This window comes from Taudactylus pleione, unplaced genomic scaffold (assembly GCF_031769625.1).
Source record: "Taudactylus pleione unplaced genomic scaffold, aTauple2 ptg000519l, whole genome shotgun sequence".
In the NCBI taxonomy this organism is placed as follows: domain Eukaryota; kingdom Metazoa; phylum Chordata; class Amphibia; order Anura; family Myobatrachidae; genus Taudactylus; species Taudactylus pleione.
In genome coordinates this window covers 3,973,290-3,994,667 of record NW_028284921.1, presented here as the reverse complement: position 1 = coordinate 3,994,667, position 21,378 = coordinate 3,973,290, and the positions used below count along the sequence as shown (strand labels likewise).

Genomic DNA, 21,378 nt, shown 5'->3' with positions numbered 1-21,378 from the left:
CACGCTCCGCTGGACCACCAGGGTATAAGTTCCGGAGGGGAACCGGCATCCCTGCGGTTAAATACTAGCCAGGGGAGGCAGCCTTCCCTGGTTTAGCGGCTCCTCCCCTCAGCTCAGCGCGCCTTTTCTCATGTGTACTGCCCATCGCTGAGCTGCTCCTCTGCTGGCCACTCCTCCTCAGAGCTCTCCGACTAACGCAGGATCCCAGGCAGGTGCATGGTCAGGTCCCCCTGTGTACCTCTCCCCAACAAAAGGACAGTGTGCACGGCGCTTTAACTCCCCCCAGACACTGAATCTGGGTGGTTGAGGGTAGCGATTGGTGCAGTAAGTACAATCTTCGTGCATTGTAGGTGACTTTGCTAGTGCTGCTGTCTGTACTTATTCTCTAATTGCTGTCAGCTTATATCTATCCCTTTGCTTCTCCTACAGCCCGAAGGTGTGTGGGGGAGGGGCGTTTTCTATTAACCTCACTTTTATAAATCATGTATTTGTAAGGTCAGTCACATACTGTTGTGTGCTACACAGTACCATATTTTTGGGCCTGTTTGTGTTGCATGCTGGTGAGTGCAGGGGTGTTTACACCGTATGTCCTCTGCTGATAAGTATTTATTGCATAATTACTGTATCATATCTGATGAGGAGACTGAGCACTCTGGGGCTCCTGTGTTGCTTTCCTGCAGACGCTGTTCTGCTGGTGTTAATGGGGGGGATTTATATCAGAATGGTCTTTGCGGGCAGTGCCAGCTGGCACCAGGCCCCTCTATACCCCCTATGCAGCAGGACCCCCCTTGGGCGATGTTTTCACAAGTGCTGACATCTATTGCAGATGTCGATCCCTACAGTGACCCCTTCTGGGGCATTGTCCCAGCACTCTATCTCCCATTCCCCGGATATTCCGCAGGTATTGCGGTCTCCCTCTGGGGCCCAGACTGTGAGACAGTATTCGGGGCTGCTTGTGTATGTCCAGCCTCCCCCTGTATCACAACAGTCTGTAGTGCCTTTTCAGAGCTTCCCTCAGTCGGCTCCTCCGCCTTGGGTGGATGTTCTCTCCAACTCGGTACAGTGTTTGGCGGCCTCATCCTTGGCTTTTCAGTAATTTTTGCAGGGTGATGTGCCACAGAAGGCGACCTAGCGGCCTGTTGTGAGTTTACTCACTGCGCAGGTATCAGAATCGGATCCCTCTTCAGATGATGGAGAGGTCCATGAGGATTCTGATTTGGGTGCTGTGGGACAGGAGGTTGAGCCTAGGTCCTTCATTAATGTTCCAGCATTAGTTAGGGTGGTGCGGGCTATTGTCAATATAGAAGAGGAGGCACCGGTCCCTAAGTGGAAGTTTCCTGACTTCAAGAAAGCAAAGGTTACTTCTAATGTGTTCCCTCTGTCCGATCAGTTGGCGGATCATATGGCGGCGGCCTGGCAATTACCCAGCAAGAGATTCCAACCGCAGAAAGGGTTGGCTTCTCATTATCCCTTTCCTGAGGATCATTGCAGGAAATGGGAGACTCCACCGGCGGTGGATTCACATGTCACTCGCTTGGTTAAAACCGCTACGCTACCATTGCCGTCTATTTCCTCTTTAAAGGATCCAACGGACAGGAAAGTGGAGATTTATTTGAAGTCCATTTACTCGCTCTCTGGAGCGGTGGCGCGCCCGTCCATGGCCATTTCCTGGGTGGCTAAAGCCATTGAGAACTGGGCCAATGCCTTGGAGAATTCTCTTACGGACGATGTTCCGGATGTTCAGAGAGCATTAGTGGCACAAATGAGGGATGCCGCTTCCTATATTGGGGAAGCGTCTTTGGACGCAAGCATGTTAACCTCTAGAGTTGCGGCTGTGTCTGCTCGGAGATCCTTGTGGCTGCGGTCCTGGAGGGCTGATGCGGACTCTAAAAAGGGTCTGGAGACTCTCCACTTTAATGGAGATTTGCAATTTTGTCCGGATTTGGACAAAATAGTGGATACCTTGGCTAAGTCCAAGTCGGCTTTCCTCCCTTCGGCTTCTGCGCCGGCTAGGGTGAGGAGCACTGCCGTTCGGTCCTTTCGGGTTCAGGGTAAGGCCAGGGGCCAGTCCTTCTCGAGACATTCAGCGACCAAAGCCTCATCCAAACCCAAGAAGCATATGGAATGCTTGGCGCCCCTCTTCCAAACAGGAGGATAAACCTGCTGCCTGACGGGACGGGCCTCTCCCTGGAGGACCCCAGAGTGGGAGGCCGACTTCTCAGATTCGCCCAGTGTTGGTTCAGTACCACCAAGGATGCTTGGGTTCGAGAAGTAGTCTCTCAGGGGTACGCCCTGTCGTTTCGGTGCAGGCCGCCCCACCAATTTTTTTGCACGAGTCCTTCGCTGGACGAGGCCAAAGCTTCGCATCTCTGTTTCTGGTGCAGAGACCCAATGGGTCTCATCGCCCTATTCTGAATTTAAGGTCTCTGAACAAGTACCTCAGAGTTCCCAGGTTCAGGATGGAAACATGGCGGTCCATCATCCTGGCGATGGAACCAGGGGACTTCATGGTCTCCCTCGTTATCCAGGACGCCTATCTCCATGTGCCCGTGGCACCGGCACATCAGCGGTACCTGAGGTTTGCTATCCTAAACCATCACTACCAATTTTGGGCGTTGCCTTTCGTTCTTTCCACGGCTCCGAGGGTTTTCACCAAGGAGAGGGCAGTCATGGCTGCCCACCTTCGGGGTCAGGGTATACGGCTGCTGCCGTACCTGGACGATCTGCTGCTGCTGGCGAGTTCCCCGGAGGTGCTTCTTCATCATCTACACCTGACAATTGCTTGTCTTCAAGCACATGGGTGGTTAATAAATTGGAAGAAGTCGTCTCTGATCCCATCTCAACGGATGGTCCATCTGGGAGCACTTCTGGACTCCAGTCAACAAAGGATTTTCTTGACTCTGGAAAAGGTATCCTCCCTACAACTGAGGATACACGGTTGCCTAAGCAGTGGCAGGGTGTCAATACATTCGGCAATGAGTCCTGGGGTCCATGGTGTCGGCATTCGACATGGTGGAGTTCGCCCAGTTCCATTCCAGACCCCTGCAGGGGCAGATTCTTGTGGAATGGAACGGGTTGTCCTGCCGGATCCGATCCCAGATGCTGGTATTGTCCCCGGAAGTGCGCCGGTCCTTGGCGTGGTGGCTGCAGTCAGCTCATCTCAGCCAGGGTCTCCCATTTTGGATTCCGGACTGGGTTCTGCTCACGACAGATGCCAGTCTCCGGGGTTGAGGGGCAGTGACCGGCTCGTTGTCTCTTCAGGGCCGTTGGTCGGCGGAGGAGGCCGTACTTCCCATAAACATTCTAGAGCTACGGGCAGTGTACCGTGCTCTTCTGGCGTCAGGCACCGTTCTCGGAAGAGCAGTTCAGGTGCGATCAGAAAACGCCACCATGGTGGCATACATAAATCACCAGGGAGGAACTCGCAGTTGAGCTGCGATGTCGGAAGTGTCCCAAATCCTGACTTGGGCGGAGTGCCACCTTCCAGCAATATCGGCAGTCTTCATCCCGGGAGTCCTCAATTGGGAGGCAGACTTCCTCAGCCATCATGACGTGCATCCCCGGGAATGGTTGCTTCAACCAGAGGTGTTTCAACTTCTCGTGGACAAGTGGGGACTGCCGGAATTGGACCTGATGGCCTCTCGTCACAATTACAAGTTGCCCATATACGGCTCAAGGACAAGGGACGCGGGTGCAAGCCTAGTGGATGCGTTGTCAGTGAAATGGTCGTTTCACCTAGCGCATCTGTTTCCTCCAATCTCCCTGCTCCCTCGGGTACTCAGAAAGATCAAACGGGACGGAGGCACGTTTCTGCTGGTGGCTCCAGCGTGGCCCGGATGTCCTTGGTACTCCGGTCTCAGGGGCCTGTCTGTAGATGCTCCGTACCTTCTGCTTCAACGTCGGGATCTGCTGTCTCAGGATCCCTGCCTTTACCCGGATCTGGGTCGACTGTCTTTGACGGCATGGCTCTTGAGACAGCCGTCTTAAGGTCCCGGGGCTTTTCAGGCTCTGTCAACAGTACCATGCTTAGGGCATGTAAACCTGCCTCTGCACAGATTTACCACAGAGTGTGGCACACTTACTTTCCATGGTGGGAGTCTGGAAGATATGACCCTCAGGTGTTCAGAGTTTCTAGGATCTTGGCATTTCTGCAGTCAGGTCTTGACCTGGGCTTACGGCTTGCTTCCCTAAAAGTTCAGGTATCGGCCCTGTCAGTGTGGTTCCAACTAAGGATTGCCTCACTGCCTGACGTTCACACCTTGTTCCAAGGTGTGCTGAGGATCCAGTCTCCCTTTGTGCCTCCAGTGGCTCCGTGGGACTTGGCGGTGATTCTTCGGGTCCTGCAGGGACCTCCTTTTGAGCCTCTTGAGTCGGTTGACCTCAAGTGGTTAACACTTAAGACTGTTTCTCCTGGCTCTTGCTTCGGCCAGGAGGGTATCCGAGTTGGGGGCACTTTCCTGTAGCCCCCCCTTCCTGATTTTTCATCAGGACAGGGCTGTGCTTCGCACCCGTCCTGAGTTTTTGCCTAAAGTGGTGTCTAAGTTCCACATAAATCAGGAACTTTTGGTACCAGCTTTTCAGGCTCCGGGTCTTCCGGCGAGGCTTCGCCGGACGTGGTCCGGGCTCTCAGAATTTATGTTGAACAGACGGCCTCTGTTAGGAAGTCCGATTCGTTGTTCATCCTCTTTGGTTTCCATAAGAGGGGTTGGCCTGCCAACAAACAAACTTTAGCCTGTTGGCTTTGTTCTGTTATTAGGGAGGCTTATATACAGGAACGTTAGCCTGTTCCAGCCTCGGTTAAGGCTCATTCCACTCGGTCTGTAGGCCCTTCTTGGACTGCTAGACTTGGTGCCTCCGCTGTTCAGCTGTGCAAGGCAGCCACTTGGTCTTCAATTCAGACATTTTTGAGGTTTTATGCGTTTGACACCTTTGCCTCTCAGGATGCATCCTTCGGGCGCAGGATTCTCCTTTCTGCACAGGAGCGTCCCCGCCCTTAGTTGAACTGCTTTGGGACATCCCCAAGGTCAACCCTGTGGACCCCCTATGGACCCTGAAGTAGAAAACAAGAGATATGGTAAGAACTTACCTTTGTTATCTCTGTTTCTACGAAGTCCATAGGGTTCACAGGGCGCCCGCCCTGACGCACCTGGCTTCAAATGGGCTGTGGTACTGGTCACCGGTGTTTCCGTTTCCCATTTCTGTGAGTATGGTTTCTTGTGTGTTCCAGTCTTCCTTCTCTCTGTTTAGTCTCCTCCTTCGGCCTAGGCTACTTACCAACTGAGGTGCCTGTGGCTTGGGGGTGGGGTATAGAGGAGAACCCAAGTGCATCCTGGGAGCTAAAGCTTTAACTGTATGGTGCCCGTGGATCCAGATCCAAGCTATACCCCAAGGTCAACCCTGTGGCCCCTATGGACTTCGTAGAAACAGAGATAACAAAGGTAAGTTCTTACCATATCTCTTGTTTTTTATCTAATCATCTTTAATGTAAGGTTCTAAAGCACTGATAAGAGGGATACATAGTGAGTATTGCATCCTGTATACAGAATAATAGGAAATAAACATAGGGACATGTCAAGGGATCAATCTGTACAACCTAGAACCAGATCATGTTAAACGCATACAATTGATTCATTTTTTTCTTCTACACAGCCGTGCATGGAAATGATGGCGTATACGTGTATTAGAAAGCAGAGTTCCAAACACAGGACTGAGCGGCATATATGAGGCCTTATTAGGAATTCTACAAAGCTGATTGTGGACACACTGGACTGTCTGAGATGTTTGCCTTAAACCCACAGCACACTGCTAAGTGTTGGCACCTTTGGAAGTGTACATTCTACAGACCTCTGTCTACCCGGAAGTGGCTGGGTGCAGCTCTGTGTGGATGTCGCTGCATATTACAAACTATTCATCCAGTGAATCGATCACAGACTGTGCAATTTAGCTCTAAAAAGGTGAAGATAACTAAACGCTCTTTACATTAGAAGGAACCATCAGTTTTATAAATGTGACCTTTTAAAAAATTTTGATTGACGCATGTGGAGGATCTGTACGATGTATGTGCCAATCAGTGTCTGCAATGACTGTCGCAGTGCCCCTTTAGGCTGCAGCATGATTGACATAGTGTGTCTATTTGGGGATGGGGCGGTCACGTCGGGATCCATTTTCTGGACATGCCGAGGCCAGTGTTTGCGTCTTCCGATGCAACTTAACCGACCCTAAAAGCTTGAATTTCACAGCCATAATGAGTAACATGAGGGTTGCTCAGATGACCGATGTTCATGCAAATTATCTGATGGTGGACGCAGCAGCGGATCACAGAAGCCGCAGGAGGCGACTGTTTACACAAGAAGCCTCCTGTGGCATTAGCATCTTATTGCACAGGTGCTGCATACAAAGTCGCAGTGGCTGTGCAATAACGTACAACTCTAAATCAGGCCCACGGTTGTTAGTATCTGTAAGTTTTTTAGCATACTCCCCAGTATTAAGTTGCGAATTGGTCGTCATTATTTATTGGTCAATGTAGTGAGCATCAGGAGTAAAATAAATCGATATATATATAAAATTGCATGACATTGTAAAAGTAAGAAATGATTTGTGTTGATGCTTGTATTATCTATTTCAGGAAAGAATTAACATATCTGAATATGATGTAGATTATATTAGGAATTTTAGCATAATAGCACATGTGGATCATGGTAAAAGTACCCTGGCTGACAGACTTCTTGAGATTACAGGTAGGGAAACGTCTGTTAATAATGAACTGGGTTTGTTCCTGTATATACCTATAAGTTTATTTAAGTCTCCTCCAATTCTGTCCCTCTACATATAAGTTGGCATCCATCGGATGAAGCTTTCTGATGCCCATCCCATGGCAGCTGTGGACACCCAGAAGTGGTATCTGCAGCTCAGCTTATATGCGCATACGCAAAGCTCCAAATGCTTTTGTGCAGGCGTACATTGTAACCATCGTATGTCATCGAATGGTGTTTATGCAAAGGCTAATGGCCATCGCATCACTTGATTTGATCCCGAAATCCCAGCAATTATTTGATGCTGAGTTTCCAATGTCCATCCCTACAGTGTCCAGGTTGGCCAGTTATTTCTGTCATCGCTAGAGCCTCTTAGTATGGTTGGAAGATGATGTCTGTCTTTTTCCAAAACACATTTACCAGCATAAGATACAGACTAATAAAAAATATACTGTAAAAGGCGCTGTTAAAGACTATAATGATTGTACCTGTATAAGCATATTTTGTGGCAATAAAAGTTGCTGTCAGGGGTGTATTAAGAGAGGAGGGGGCCTGTGTGTAGTCTCAATTCGGTCCCCCTCCTCTCTAGTTAGCGGCAGATCTCTGTGGTGGACATTTTCTGTGGTGATTTTTCTATTGCACATGTGCAAATCGCTAGGAAAATGGCCACTTTTCTAGTGATTGTGCAGTGCTAGTATTGAAGAACATGGGTTCAAGGAGTGCTGTGTGGGGGCCCGAACGACCTAGGGGCCTGTGTGCCCCGCACACGCTGCACCCATTCTATTTACGCCACTGGCTGCTGTCAACTGGGGCACACCGAGCCCCTCGCGCTCATGCATGGAAGAAAAGTACTATTGATATTGTGACGTCTTGGGGTTAATTAGCTCGGTAGAGGGTGGATTGGTGCAGTGTTTAGGTGCTTAATGAGGGTCCACACACAAGTTTCCAGCATACAAATGAACATGGTGCTTTACTTCAGCATGGTAGTCAGGAAACAACAATAAAATAATAAACAACCTAACCCTCTCTTAGGGCACTAGCTCACCTCTTGAGCCCTCTCTATAAGGGTGCAGCTAGTCTGCCAACACAGTCTCTGTAAATGGGGGTCCTTCCTGCCACATGCATAATTGGACCATGGCCTCCTGGCCTGATATAGCTTCCTTAGCCTGCAGCCTCGCTGCTTTATAGTACCAGAGTCTGAGAGTTTGATGGTCCTCCCTTGCCTCCTGCAAGTTCCGGACCCAGGCCTTCTGGCCCCCAATGGCTCGCTTATCTTCACTGGGCTCTCCTGGCTGCTACAGTCTCACCTAGACTGTCCCCAGCAGCCTGACTGGTCTGCCTTCTCGTCAGCCCACACCTGAGCTCTCTCCACCAAGCAGCAATTAGCCATCTTTCCAAAATGCTTTTCTAGTCTGTGTGGGGGGACCTCACCTGCCACACACACAATCTGCTGCTCACCAGTGCCACCTCTGGTGATACTGCCACATATCAGCTGCTCACCAGTGCCATCTCTGGTGACACTGCCACAATAGAAATGTACATTTCATAGACTGCAATAAATATAACTAAACAGGAAGCTTGATCTTGTTTTATGAAAACTATCTATTGTAACACAGATCAAAAAGAACCATGAAAATGTATGGCGGCACATAGATAAGTGGAATCGTGAGTATCACGATGAACCTGAAATTATAAATAAAGAATGGAGCGATAATCATGTCTTTATAAGGAAATCCTATCCCATCTAGGAAAATAGTGTGACCAGAATAAAGGGAATAGTCCGCTGCTGTGCTGCACAATCCACATGGGGACAAGGGGCTGATTCTGAGTTGGGAGCAAAGCATAAAAACAAGTAACTTTGCACCTGGCCACAAACCATGTTGCAATGCAAGGGGTGCAAACACTGTACATTTATTGGGATTATTTAAATTAGCCGCAAGTCCCCTGGCTGTGTGAGTAAGTGGGGCTTTACGCTGCACTCACAGTACTGCTGGACTTGCAGATATTTTATTTGTTCATAGGGCTGTGTGCATAAATCTGTGAGATTGGGCCACGAGGGGGGGGGGGGGGATTGGGGCATTGGCAGAGTTTCTATGCTCTTAAAATGGCAACTCTCCTCCCTCGCTGCTACAATATATTTGCATGCAGGGTAAATACCAGCTGCTTTTGCATGTAGCCCACAAATGCTGGGCAGCTTTATTTTTACACTGCAATTTAGATTTCACGCTTGTCTCAAATCTAAATCTCTGCACATTTTATATCTGCCTCACCTGCTGTGCAGCATGGGGGCGAGGATACTTGTTTTTTTTTCTTTTGCTTTGCTCCTAACTCAGAATCAGCCCCAATATTTATATCCCTCTAATCACACAGGTATTGTAGATATAGTAATAAGATGTAGCCAATGTGATCTTACTTGAATCCAAGTGATAGCAGTGTAAAGGTATTTCTTTCCGTTCTGTGGAGAGAGGTTTTGCTTTTTGCTACTGTATATATTGCTAATGATTCTGGGTCTAATTCAGGGATGGACAGAATTGCAGAGCCACGGACACGAGGGTGCTGGGCAGTTCTGTCCATTTCAAATGCAAATGCAATAAGAGGTGTCTGTAGGAAAGAGACACATCCATGCTGCATTTGCGATCCCAGCGCTGCGACTGATGATGCTTCTTTGGCCTGGCTGCGGTAGCTGAAGCTTACCGCAGCCTGGCCGGGTCCTGGCAGCGGCAAGGCCAGGAAAGTTGCATCCACCAATGCAGACCCTGGCCTCGTCCCTTGCACAGAACGGGCCCTGTACATGGGCAGTCGGTAAACCATCGGATATGTACGCTAACCATCGGGTTGGCAAACATCTCTGAATCAGACCCTCTGTCTGACCATAGCTATAGTTGTCATTAACATTTATACTCAAGCTGTAGTGAGGTGCACCCTGGGTAGCTGGTTAAAATGCAAAAAAAAAAGAGCGGAAATGCTATTTCCTTTTGAGGCACTCTGTAGGGATAGCCCCCAATAATGTGTTTATATAGTGGCATCAAATAGGTGTCTTATTAAAATATAACCTTTTAATAATATATACTAAAACCACAGCAAAATATAAAAGAAAACTTTAAAACTGGCCAAAAAAACAACCTGAAGCATTTAGTATCATTCATTGCAAGAAGGGCGGTTTCCTTTGAATAGTATTGTTGTTTTATAGTTATTGCTTAAACATGCTAAGGAGACGCAGTGGCTTTATCTAAGCGGCCACTTAGAAAATTTAATCCCAAATGCTTGTAACGCTCCTGTTTGCAAGTTAATGCGTGCACTTGAATCACGTGTTTCTTTTAGACTAAACAACCGAAGTCCCCTTTGTTTGATCCAATATTAACATGCTGTGGATATATATAAGTATATTTTACATCTATTGCATTATATAATTCCACACTGTAATAATTCAGGGTTCTGCCTTGTTGAAATGTAGCAATGAAATCACATTCCAGCTATATAATATCTATCTCTGACCACTATAGTCCTGTGATATTACTCTATTCCAGCGGTTCTCAAACTGTGGGTCGCGCCCATCTCAGCATTGGGTCACGACTCACCCACAGCACGTTAAAATGCCTGGACCGGTTCTACTCCCTGGTGCCCTCTGCAATGTTGATTCGCAGTGGTATGCCTGCATCAGCAGTCCCCCGCCGGCTCCTCCTCCCCACATTTGCTGGGGTCCTGTAAAAAATGTTTTGTCAGGCAGGGTCCCAGAGCAAAATAGTTTGAGAACCCCTGCTCTATTCTATTGCGTTACTCCAGGTTCTGCTGCAATACCGTCATATAGGGGAGAAGTACAGATGGGTCCACATACATCTAGCCTCCTGGCGAGTTAAACAGCCCGTCTAGTAGCGCCATGCCGTAGCGTGACTCGGTAGCGCCGAGCGTCTCTTCCTGCGTCTTTTTACCTTCAAATGAGTCTTATTCGCACAAAGATGCGAATAGATAGCACAAGCAGCTTCTGCTGATTTAAAATGATATGCAGCATGCCTCTGTTCTGTGGGTATATAATTTTAATCAGCGGAAGCTGCTTGTGCTATCTATTTGCATCGCTGTGTAAATAAGACTCATTTGAAGGTAAAAAGTCGCACAAAAAGAATCTCTGCACTACCGAAACATACTGAGCTTACGCATTGTGTGGTGCGACTTCTAGCGCACGGAGGACAGATGTATGTGGACACAATCTGTATTACACCTTCAAGAGAGAAAGTGGGGAAGTTGCCATAGCAACCAATCAGCTTCTAGCTATCCCTTATCTAGCACAGTCTATAAAATGTCAGAAGCTGATTGGCTGCTTTGGGCAACTTCTCCCCTTTTATCTGTTGAAGGTTTAGTACATCTCCCCCCCCCCCCCCCTAGAGGTGATCACACCCCAAATGGTGATAGTGATGATCATCAGGGGCAGACCAAAACCGTGGCTGGGGTGAGCTGGCTTCTGAAATTACAAAAGGGAAGGTATACAAATTCCAGTACTCTGGATACACAAAAGAATGTGAGTTGACAGCACCCATGTGTGTATATAGCAAAGAGGTTCAATCCTCCTGTTTTAATCCTACTGCTGACATATGTTTCACTGAACACAGCTTGGTCATAATATAAGGATGGGATAGGAAATAAGCAAGAAGTCCTGATTTAGTAGCTATATAAGGGGCAGGGTTTCCATTTACAGAGCAGTGGTGTGAGACTGCTGACAAATTCATGTGGAATGATTGTGGTGTGCAATACACTAGGGGCAGGATTCAGACTATCACGGGATTGCAATGTTTTCGCATTATCACAATGATTTTGAACTGCGTATGCGCAGTGGTCACACTACACAGGTGCAGACCCTAATCTGCTATCTATCTTGCAGTGCCCAACAGCCACAGTGAGATTGCCATGCTGCTGTGTTTGGGGAGCGAGGGTGGCGACTGAGTCCGGTCTACAAAAACGTAGGCGTGGCGTCCCCGTTTTGTAGGTGCGGCCAGGCCAGGGTCTGAGGACCTCAATCAGAGTCGGTTGTTGCGGCCGCACGGTCGTACGCCACCGATGTTCGCTATACTGCGCATGCGTAAAGTTCGCAATGCGCGTGCGCAAACTAGCCGCTACGATCAGAAATTTCTCTCTCCTTGAACACAGCCAGGTCGGTAGTTTGAGTGACAGATGGAGGCGTTTGTGGGTGGTAACAGGGGAAGGTGCTTGAAAACGGGGGAGTGGAGATCCGAACGCAGGCGTGCCTGATTATGCGAACGGCGTTTTATGGGAGTGCATATGGATTATGGGAGTGCATAATTAACAAAGTAGCGTCATGGCACATGTGACCTGGGAGATTTTTACACTGACATGATCGTAGAGCTTAAGAGAGGGTATGGTCAACCTTAAACTCTGCGACCAGTTCCGATGGTTCCTCATGGTCTCGATTAATCCTTATATGCCCGGAGATGACGTGCAATGCGTACGAGAAGGGGGCGTATTTTTTTGTCTTCCAACCGCTTCCTCCCCTTGGTCGGTCAACTACCGATCCAAACTTAGGGACGCAACTTGCGAGGGAATCATTTGCATATCTGGCCCCTTTTTCCGTACGACCGTGCGGCCGCTTCGACCGACTCTGAATGAGGTCCTGAGTCTTTTGACTCAAATTATCTGGCCCTGGCTGAGCAGTTCCGTGTAAGTTTAGCCTTACTCAGCAGGACAGTGCCTGCGGTCGGTCACCTGTTGCTACATCTCGGATGTAACACTGGGTTCTGCAATGCCAGCAGGACGCGTCTTTTTCTTTCAGAAGCAGCCTCCTGCAGGAATTATCATACAGTGATAGTCTGAATCTGGCCCTATTTCCATGACAACATTCATACATCCATCTTGTTTCTTTCTCTCAGGGTGTATTCCGAAAGCATCCTCCAATAAGCAAGTGCTGGATAAGCTACAGGTAGAAAGAGAGAGAGGAATTACAGTCAAAGCTCAGACCGCATCACTTTTTTACACTTTTGAAGGAAAAAAATATCTCTTAAACTTAATCGATACACCGGTAAGTTTATTACAAAGCTGATTAGAGTAAATAATTCCTGCTGTTCTGTGCTTGTTATCTACAAACAGTGATCACTGAGAGCCTTATTCAGGGGCTGAATCTTAATCACATTTTGCAATTTTTTGTTCTTGTCACATCTCTGCGTCCTAATTTGCACTCGCATTTGAGAATCTGGAGCTGTGACTCCCTCCCCTAGGCTGAGTAGTACTGTACAGGGATGAGATAAGACTCTATTCCGATTGTAGGAATGGCTTCACGGACAGTACACAAAATGGTAAACATCACAGCCCACAATGGAAATATATTTAAGTTAATGAACGGACAGTGCACCTAACAAGTACTCAAGTGGCTTGGAGCGTAAGATATTATTCTTTTTTCTTTTTCTCTTGCAGGCTCCCCATTCCTTAACTGTACATGAATCAATCTTTATTTCTGAAAAGCGGGTGTTACTTGCAGTGTAAAGTAACTCTTTTACATACCGCTCCTGCTGTTTTGCTACATTTGAATGAATGGCCGTTTTTCACAGTTGCGACTAATCAGACACACTTATCATTAGTATCTTCACATCATCACTCTCATCCTTTACACTTGCATCAGATCTGACCCCTACAGGAGGCTGTTTGCTACTTTTCAGCTCAACCTGAGACTACACACCCAGATTACACCCTTACTGTACTTTGGTTGCGACTGCACGCCCACTGCAGTCACATTAACACCCATGTTCTGCGGGTTCACACCAATTTCAGTGCGCTGATACCGCTTCTGAGCTTCATACATCTCCCCCCATGAGCGGTGAAACAGTAATTCCTTTTCCTCCTCACAGGCTCACAGGGGGAGATGTAAGAAGCTCAGAAGCGGTATTAGCGCACGTTATGTGCGCTGATACCGCTTCTCCCCAATGTATGATCGGGGGTTTGGCAGTAAATGACAGGGGCGCTATGCACACCTGTTATTATCGGCGCTGCTATCTACAAGATAGCAGCGCCGATAGCCTGGGCCATGTATGAACGGTCAGATCGCCTGAATGCTTAACCCGCTATCGACAGCTACAGCCTGGCGCTGCCCTATGCCCACAGCAGGGACAGCGCTGTCCCTGCTGCGGCGGCTGCCGGCCCAGGCTGCGCGCGGGGATCACGCGATACTTATGAGATCCCACGCATACTCAGTGGAGCCGGTTGGGACTGAGACACAGCCCATCAGCACTAGGCTGATGCGCTGCGGTCTCTAGCAGGTAGCACCGGAGGGGGGTTTTCGCTCCCCCTCTCTGGCCGATGAGATGTTTATACATCTCATCGGTAATGCTTCCTGCTTCGCCTCGGTAAAGAGGAGAAGCAGGAAGTGATATAGCGGCACGGTAAGTGCCGCTACAGTACATCTACCTCGATTGCGATAGCTAGAGCGGGCCGAACGGTCAGGTGATCTGACCGTTCATACATGGCCCAGGCTATCGGCACTGCTATCTTATAGATAGCAGCGCCGATAATGACAGGGGCGCCTAGCGTCCCTGTCATTTACCACCAAACCTCCGATCATACTGTACATGGGGTAGAAGCGGTATCAGCACACATAACGTGCGCTGATACCGCTTCTGAACTTCTTACATCGCCCCCAATGCGCCACTGTTGTGTGAGGAGAGGACGACGTCAGCACCTCAAGGAGGTGTGAGGGGAAGGCAGTGTGTGGTGAGCTCTGAGCGAGAGGGTGGGTGGGCTGCTGTATGTGGGGGCAGCAGTGTGATCTGTAAAGAGGGGGCTGCGTGTGGGCTCAGGGTGGTGTGATCTGGAAAGGAGGGACAGCGTGATTTATGAGTGGGGGGAAGGCAGTGTGATATGTGAGGGGGGGGAAAGCAGTATTTATGAGGGAGTAGCTTGATCTATGAGGGTGGGTGCTGTGTTAGATGGCAGTGTGACCTGTGAAGGGGGCAGTGTTTTTTTTGAGGGGGGCTGTGTGGAGCAATGTGATCTGTAATCGGGGCCTGTGTCGGGGCAGAGTGATCTGTGTGTGGGGGGAGCAATGCGCTGTGTGAGGGAGGCTGTGTGTGGGAGCAGTGTGAGGTTATGGGGGGACAGCATGTGTGTGTGGTTATGGAGAGCAGTGTGTATTTGTGAGGCTATGGGGCAGTGTGTGTGTGGCTATGGAGTCATTGGGGGGGGGGATGCCAAAGGAAATTCTTGCCCTGGGATCCACTTGGTCTAGAACGGTACCATGCAGCCTGAAGAGGTGCTCAGTGGTGACTCTCCCCTGCTATCTGGCTGTTCCCGACCCGACAACCTTTTATGACATGATGATGTCAAATGTTCTGGGGAAGGGGGACCATGGGAATAACACAAAGCATAAAAATGCCCTGTTACCACTTTGAACATCACCACTAAGCATACTCTTGGTCCACTCATTCAATTTTTCCCCTTTTATTCCAGTGTAATGCTCTTCAACCAGTGTTTGTTTTATACTGCATTTGGGGTAAACTTACAACGTCAATTTCTTAACCACCTAACTGGCGAATATTTTTTTTTATATGTCTCAAATTGTTTCTTTTTATAATTTAATTAGGTAAATAAGACCTATTTAGGAGCATATTAAATATGGTGGTCTGCCACCACCCTATAGTCCTTAAGACTTTTTTAGCATCACCCCCCCCAATCCTTTATAATTTCTTATTCATTTTTATAGACCTCCCCCCTGCTTTCCCTGCAACGTCGATGGTTCCTGATATTATCCCCCCACCTCTGTGGCATATTCCTGTTTGCTTTGTAGTATGACTCCACCACCAACCCAGTGACCTTAGATCCGTCGGAGAAGACATCTCATCCTCCCATTTACAGTATGGAGGGCAGAGCACAGCGGCGCGTGTTGTGACAGGCAGCTCAGAGTGGACCGATCAGTCCCCTTTGAGCAACAAGCAGCACTCGGACGGGCTGATGATCACACATTAGCCCACTCTGAGTGTGCTCTGTAGTGATCGTTGATCCAATGCTGATAGGTGTACTTCAGTTCCCCTCCAAACACTTTTGCTGCACTCAAAACTCCCCCTACAGAATGCCGATTGCAAGGCATTCTGGGACGCAGAAAACACACGTGATGTCGGCCAGAAGAGGAGCAGAGCCTGGGGTCGCATGGGAAGTGACCGTGCAGGGAAAGCCCACCTGCCTGTGGTTGCATCCCATGCTACCGTGCCAGGCAATTGGTTCAGTATTTTTCAACATTTAGCAAGCTCCTATGTTCCCTTTCTGAGCTTTGTTTTTAGAAACCAATTCCTACAACCTCTGTTTATTCTATAGCATATACAGCATATATTCTCTAATGTCCTTGTACCTGGATAAATGACTTCCATCTCTGTATGTCTCTGCTATGACATATAATGTATGGTCTATAAGCACGCGACCCCCTTTGACTGCTCCATGAATACGCTCTGTTCGTTACAGTATTGGTTTGTTGCACTTTGGTATACTTTTGATAAAAATAAGTTGCATTCTTATATTTTATTATAAATAGCTATAACTAGTAAAAAATGGAAGTACAGTATCTTCAATGCATTTTAGCCAGTATATAGTATTTACTGTGTATGACCTAAAGTGTTATTTCTATTCCTCTAGGGTCATGTAGATTTTAGCTATGAAGTTTCAAGGTCTCTATCTGCTTGTCAAGGTGTCCTGCTGGTGGTTGATGCAAATGAGGTAATTTTCAGGGAAATTCCATGTTCAGATTAGAATTTTTCCATATATATATGAGGATCAAATATACATTTTCGTTAATGCAACTTGGTACCTGTGACCTTTTAGGTCAGACCAATGGTTTTAACCATATCCATGATTGAGTCCAGATGGGTAAATTAAATTAACTGAGGTACCTCGTACTAATATAAGTCACATATACTAAGCATGGATATACTTAAAACGTTGGAGCCTATGGCTTAGACGATACAGCAATGTCTGGCCTCCTTTGTAGTCATATTGTATAACTTGGTTGCTGTAAGTAACACAGTGCTGTGCAGCTTTGGGGTCAGCATGGCACGCAATCTCCTACTTCAAGCTCAAAGGGAGAGATTCAGTTGTTTTTTCAATTGTTCCCAGTACACACGTGATCAAGGAATATTGAATGTCTGCACAACTTCGGAAATTAAATGTCCCATCCGTCAGGCATCCACTATGGTGCCACGTTCAAACTCCAATAATTCACGTCGCCTTGCCATGAGCAGCCTGGTCGGTGTTCAAACTGACTCACGAGATGTCAGATTACAACTAATGCAGGTCTGGGCATTTCCAAAACATCACAGTACAGTGACGCCACTTACCATTGCCTTTACATACTATGTTTACACCAGAAGTGACATCAACGAGCGGCAGGTGCTGATCATTTATTCTAATTTTTGGTAATTCCTTCGTTGGTTATGTGGGTATTTAAGGAGCTCCATAAGGAGTGTTTTAGTTCCTGGTGATCTTGTAATATGTTGTGAAGAAGCTTGGCTGTCTTGACTAAGGTCCTAAGACCAAAACGTCGACCCTGTATGTAACGTGAGTTTATCATATAAAAACATTTTCATAATTGGAACTGGTCAGTCCCCTCTCCTTATTGACTATGTATATAAGTCACTACCTTAAGAAAGGCAGTAGCTACAGCTCCCGCAAGGTACCCTGGTTGCTTTATGGGTTCAGGGATCACGCAGTAAGAACACAATAGCAAGGGTACAAAAGGCATCTTACACGCTAAATAAACGTGTAAACCGTAACCACACTGTGTACAAAATAATAGGTAGTAATAACACTCAGAATTAAGAAGCTGTCGTGTATACGCTGCCAAAGGAGTCACTGACTGGTGGGTCTCTAAGGGCTGCTCAGCGTTCGCCTGCAATTTGCGGTTACCTACAGCCGGCTCCAAGCCTCAGGAGATACAGGGAAAACCATGGCTTTTGGGTGACTGTTGTTTTTGAAAAAAAAAAAAGCTGATTATTAATAACAGCCATTAATTCAGGAGCCAGCCGTTGCTACTGTATTCTCTTCTTAATTCTTGTGCTCTCTATATTCATAAGAGATTTGGGCTGCACAGCTACATGGTGTTGTATGAACTATGTTACTAAGGGCAAATTCAATTAGGTGCGAAAAGTCCCGTGTGGCAAAAAGCGATTGCCGATGCAATCTTTTCACACATACCAGCGTATTGTGCTATTCAATTCCCTGAGTTTTCGCACGTGCGAAAACTCCATAGGCAGAAACCGGCAAAAAGTTTTTACCACCTCTGAGGCAGGTGAAAAAATTTGCAAAATCCTTATTTTTGGCTAAAAATGTGGGGACTTGGTTCAGAACCCTTTGGACCCCCCTAGTGACTAATTAGGCAATAAAAAAAATGTAATCGGCTAAATTCCCCCAAATAATGACATGTCATTTTTGGAAAGAAAATTTAAAAAGTGTAGGAAAATGGGTTTAAAGTACTGGGTCAGGTACTTTGGGGGGCTGTATGGATGGGAAAGGTGTTTTTAGGTTTGCAGGTGGCTACAGAAGGTGTATTTTGAACAATTTTTAAAAAATGCACTTTATAGCCACAAAAATATACTAGCACACATTTTAATGTACCCCCAATTTATCTACAACTATTATTTTTTCCAAAAGAAACTGCTTTATATCATTTTTAAACACTTATACAAATATGCATATAACAGCCATTTGACTCAATTTAAGAACCCAAAATAATTTTATTAGGGCTACTAATAACACTTCTATATTGATTTCCAGTGTCGTTTAGGCTTTTTATGGGGTACAGACTTGTGTCCCCAAAATATGATGTACTATTCGCTAGTTTCGCAGTTTTCGCCAACATGCGTTTTCACGTGTTTTGCAATTGAATATGGCGGAAAGCAGGAGTGCGCATTGAGAAAGTATGTGAATAGATCGCATCAAAACTGACGAATCAGGCAAAAACTTTGCATCGGCCAATGCTTTTCGTCAATCGCGACTTTTCACACCTAATTCAAATCGGCTCTAAGTGTCATTTATAGCACGTTTTATGATACTGTATATGGTTACATTGAAATCAATTGCCGCTACATTATTTTAAGTGGACTCATATTTTTATTGTTATTTGTATATGTAGGTGTTTATTTTATTTGTATTTTATTTTGTTAATATATTTTTTGTAATGTGATACTTTTACATGGTATATATTGAATATATGATAAATTAAATAAAATAATGTGTTTTGATGGAATAATTCTGGTTTATATTATATATCCATCTGCAAAGGTACACACCAGCGCAGTTTTTTTGTTAACCGATTACTTCTGTGAGGTTAAATATATAATTAATGGTGTTCAACAATTGCGCCAAAGGCTGCTTTGGTCAAATGCCTTTAGCGAAGGTGTCTTGCTTCCCCAAATACAATTTGAAAAAAATATATAATAAAGGTATCACACTTCTGTGAGGTTGGCTACACCTCTCTTTCACCTGCTGCAGGTGTTTAACTTTATCCTTCCTGTCTCTGGGTATTTTCTCAACACTAGTAGCACTGCTCACACACTCATCCTGACACACTAGTAGCACTGCTCACACACTCATCCTGACACACTAGTAGCACTGCTCACACACCCACACATACAGTATACACACAGGAGACCTGTCACACTAGTAGCACTGCTCACACACTCACACACTGCTCACCCTAGGAGACATGTCACACTAGTAGCACTGCTTGCCCTGTTCAGCCTCACATACTCATCCTAACACATACAGTATACACACAGGAGACATCACACTAGTAGCAGTGCTTGCCCTGTTCAGCCTCACACAGTCATCCTGACACATACAGTATACACACAGGAGAAATGTCACACTAGTAGCACTGCTCACACAGTCATCCTGACATATACAGTATACACACAGGAGACATGTCACACTAGTAGCACTGCTCACACACTCATCCTGACACACTAGTAGCACTGCTCACCCTAGGAGACATGTCACACTAGTAGCACTGCTTGCCCTATTCAGCCTCACATACTCATCCTGACACATACAGTATACACACAGGAGAAATGTCACACTGGTAGACCTGCTCACACAGTCATCCTGACACATACAGTATACACACAGGAGAAATGTCACACTAGTAGACCTGCTCACCCTGTGCGTGGAATCAGTATGATTTACCGTCTGACCTAAGTCCGGGGGTCAAAACCTGATGCCGGAAGACCGGCAGTGAAGATCCCGACAAGGTAAGTAAATTAACTATTTCTAACCCTCCCCGCAACCTAAACCTAACACCCCTGGGGGGGGGGGGGGGGGTGCCTAACCCTAACCTCCCCCCGGAGGTGCCTAACCCCCTGTTCCCCTAGCTTAACTCCAAAGCCACTCAGGGGTTTACCTGACCCTAAGTCCCCGCGGAACCCCTAACCAAACTCTCCTTCCACCTCCGTGGTACTGTCCGTGCCCGCCACCTGGCTTACCATCTTTCGGTATGCCAGGCGTCAGACTCCCGGCGTAGGCATAATGATAGGCGTCGGGATTTCAACGCCTATCATTAGACCCCTGCCAGGATTTGACAGTCAGGAAGCCAGCGGTCGGCATATCGACCGTCTGCTTCCTAACTTCATCCCCCCGTGCAGCCTCACATACTCATCCTGACACATACAGTATACACACAGGAGACAAGTCACACTAGTAGCACTGCTCACACACTCATCCTGACACATACAGTATACACACAGGACACTAGTAGCACTGCTCACACGCTCATCCTGACACATACAGTATACACACAGGACACTAGTAGCACTGCTCACACGCTCATCCTGACACATACAATATACACACACTACACTAGTAGCACTGCTCACCCTGTGCAGCCTCACATACTCATACTGACACACACAGTATACACACAGGAGACATGTCACACTAGTAGCACTGCTCACCGTGTGCTTGGAATCAGTATGATTTACCGTCGGACCTACGTCCGGCGGTTCAAATCACAACGCTGGAAGACCAGCAGTGAAGATCCTGACAAGGTAATTAAATTAACTATTTCTAACCCTCTGCCCCCCCCCCCCCTAACCCTCCTTTAGGGGTGCCCAAACCTAACCCCCCCCCCCCCTCCCAGCAGCCTAAACCTAACCCTCCCGGGGGGGTGCCTAACCATGAGTCCCCCCCAGGAGCCCCTAACCTAACCCTCCTTCCCCCTCTCCCCCTTCTCGCAGCTGTCCGCGCCCGCCGCCTGGCTTACCTTCTTTCGCTATGCCGGGCGACAGTCTCCCGGCGTAGGCATAATGATAGGCGTCAGGATTTCGACGTCTATCATTAGACCCCTGCCGGGATTTGACAGTTGGGAAGCCGGCGGTCGGCATTTCGACCGTCGGCTTCCTAACTGCATCCCCCCTGTGCAGCCTCACACACTCATCCTGACACATACAGTATACACACAGGAGATATGTCACACTAATAGCATTGCTCACCCTGTGCAGCCTCACACACTCATCCTGACACATACAGTATACACACAGGAGGCATGTCACACTAGTAGCACTGCTCACCCTGTGCAGCCTCACACACTCATCCTAACACATACAGTATACACACAGGAGACATCACACTAGTAGCACTGCTCACCCTGTGCAGC

At 47.4% G+C, this 21,378-nt stretch overlaps 1 protein-coding gene across 2 annotated transcripts in view; it reads left to right on the top strand.

Moving 5' to 3' along the window:
- The window catches only part of GUF1 (GTP binding elongation factor GUF1), a 79,777-nt gene that overhangs the window by 4,051 nt on the left and 54,348 nt on the right, over positions 1-21,378 (top strand). For both annotated transcript variants that reach the window (XM_088450579.1, XM_088450580.1), the window contains exons 2-5: positions 5,650-5,954; positions 6,626-6,737; positions 12,629-12,777; positions 16,371-16,451. In XM_088450579.1, coding sequence (XP_088306705.1) covers positions 5,778-5,954; positions 6,626-6,737; positions 12,629-12,777; positions 16,371-16,451 — 519 coding nt within the window. In that variant the 5' untranslated portion in view covers positions 5,650-5,777. The remainder of the gene's footprint in view (positions 1-5,649; positions 5,955-6,625; positions 6,738-12,628; positions 12,778-16,370; positions 16,452-21,378) is intronic.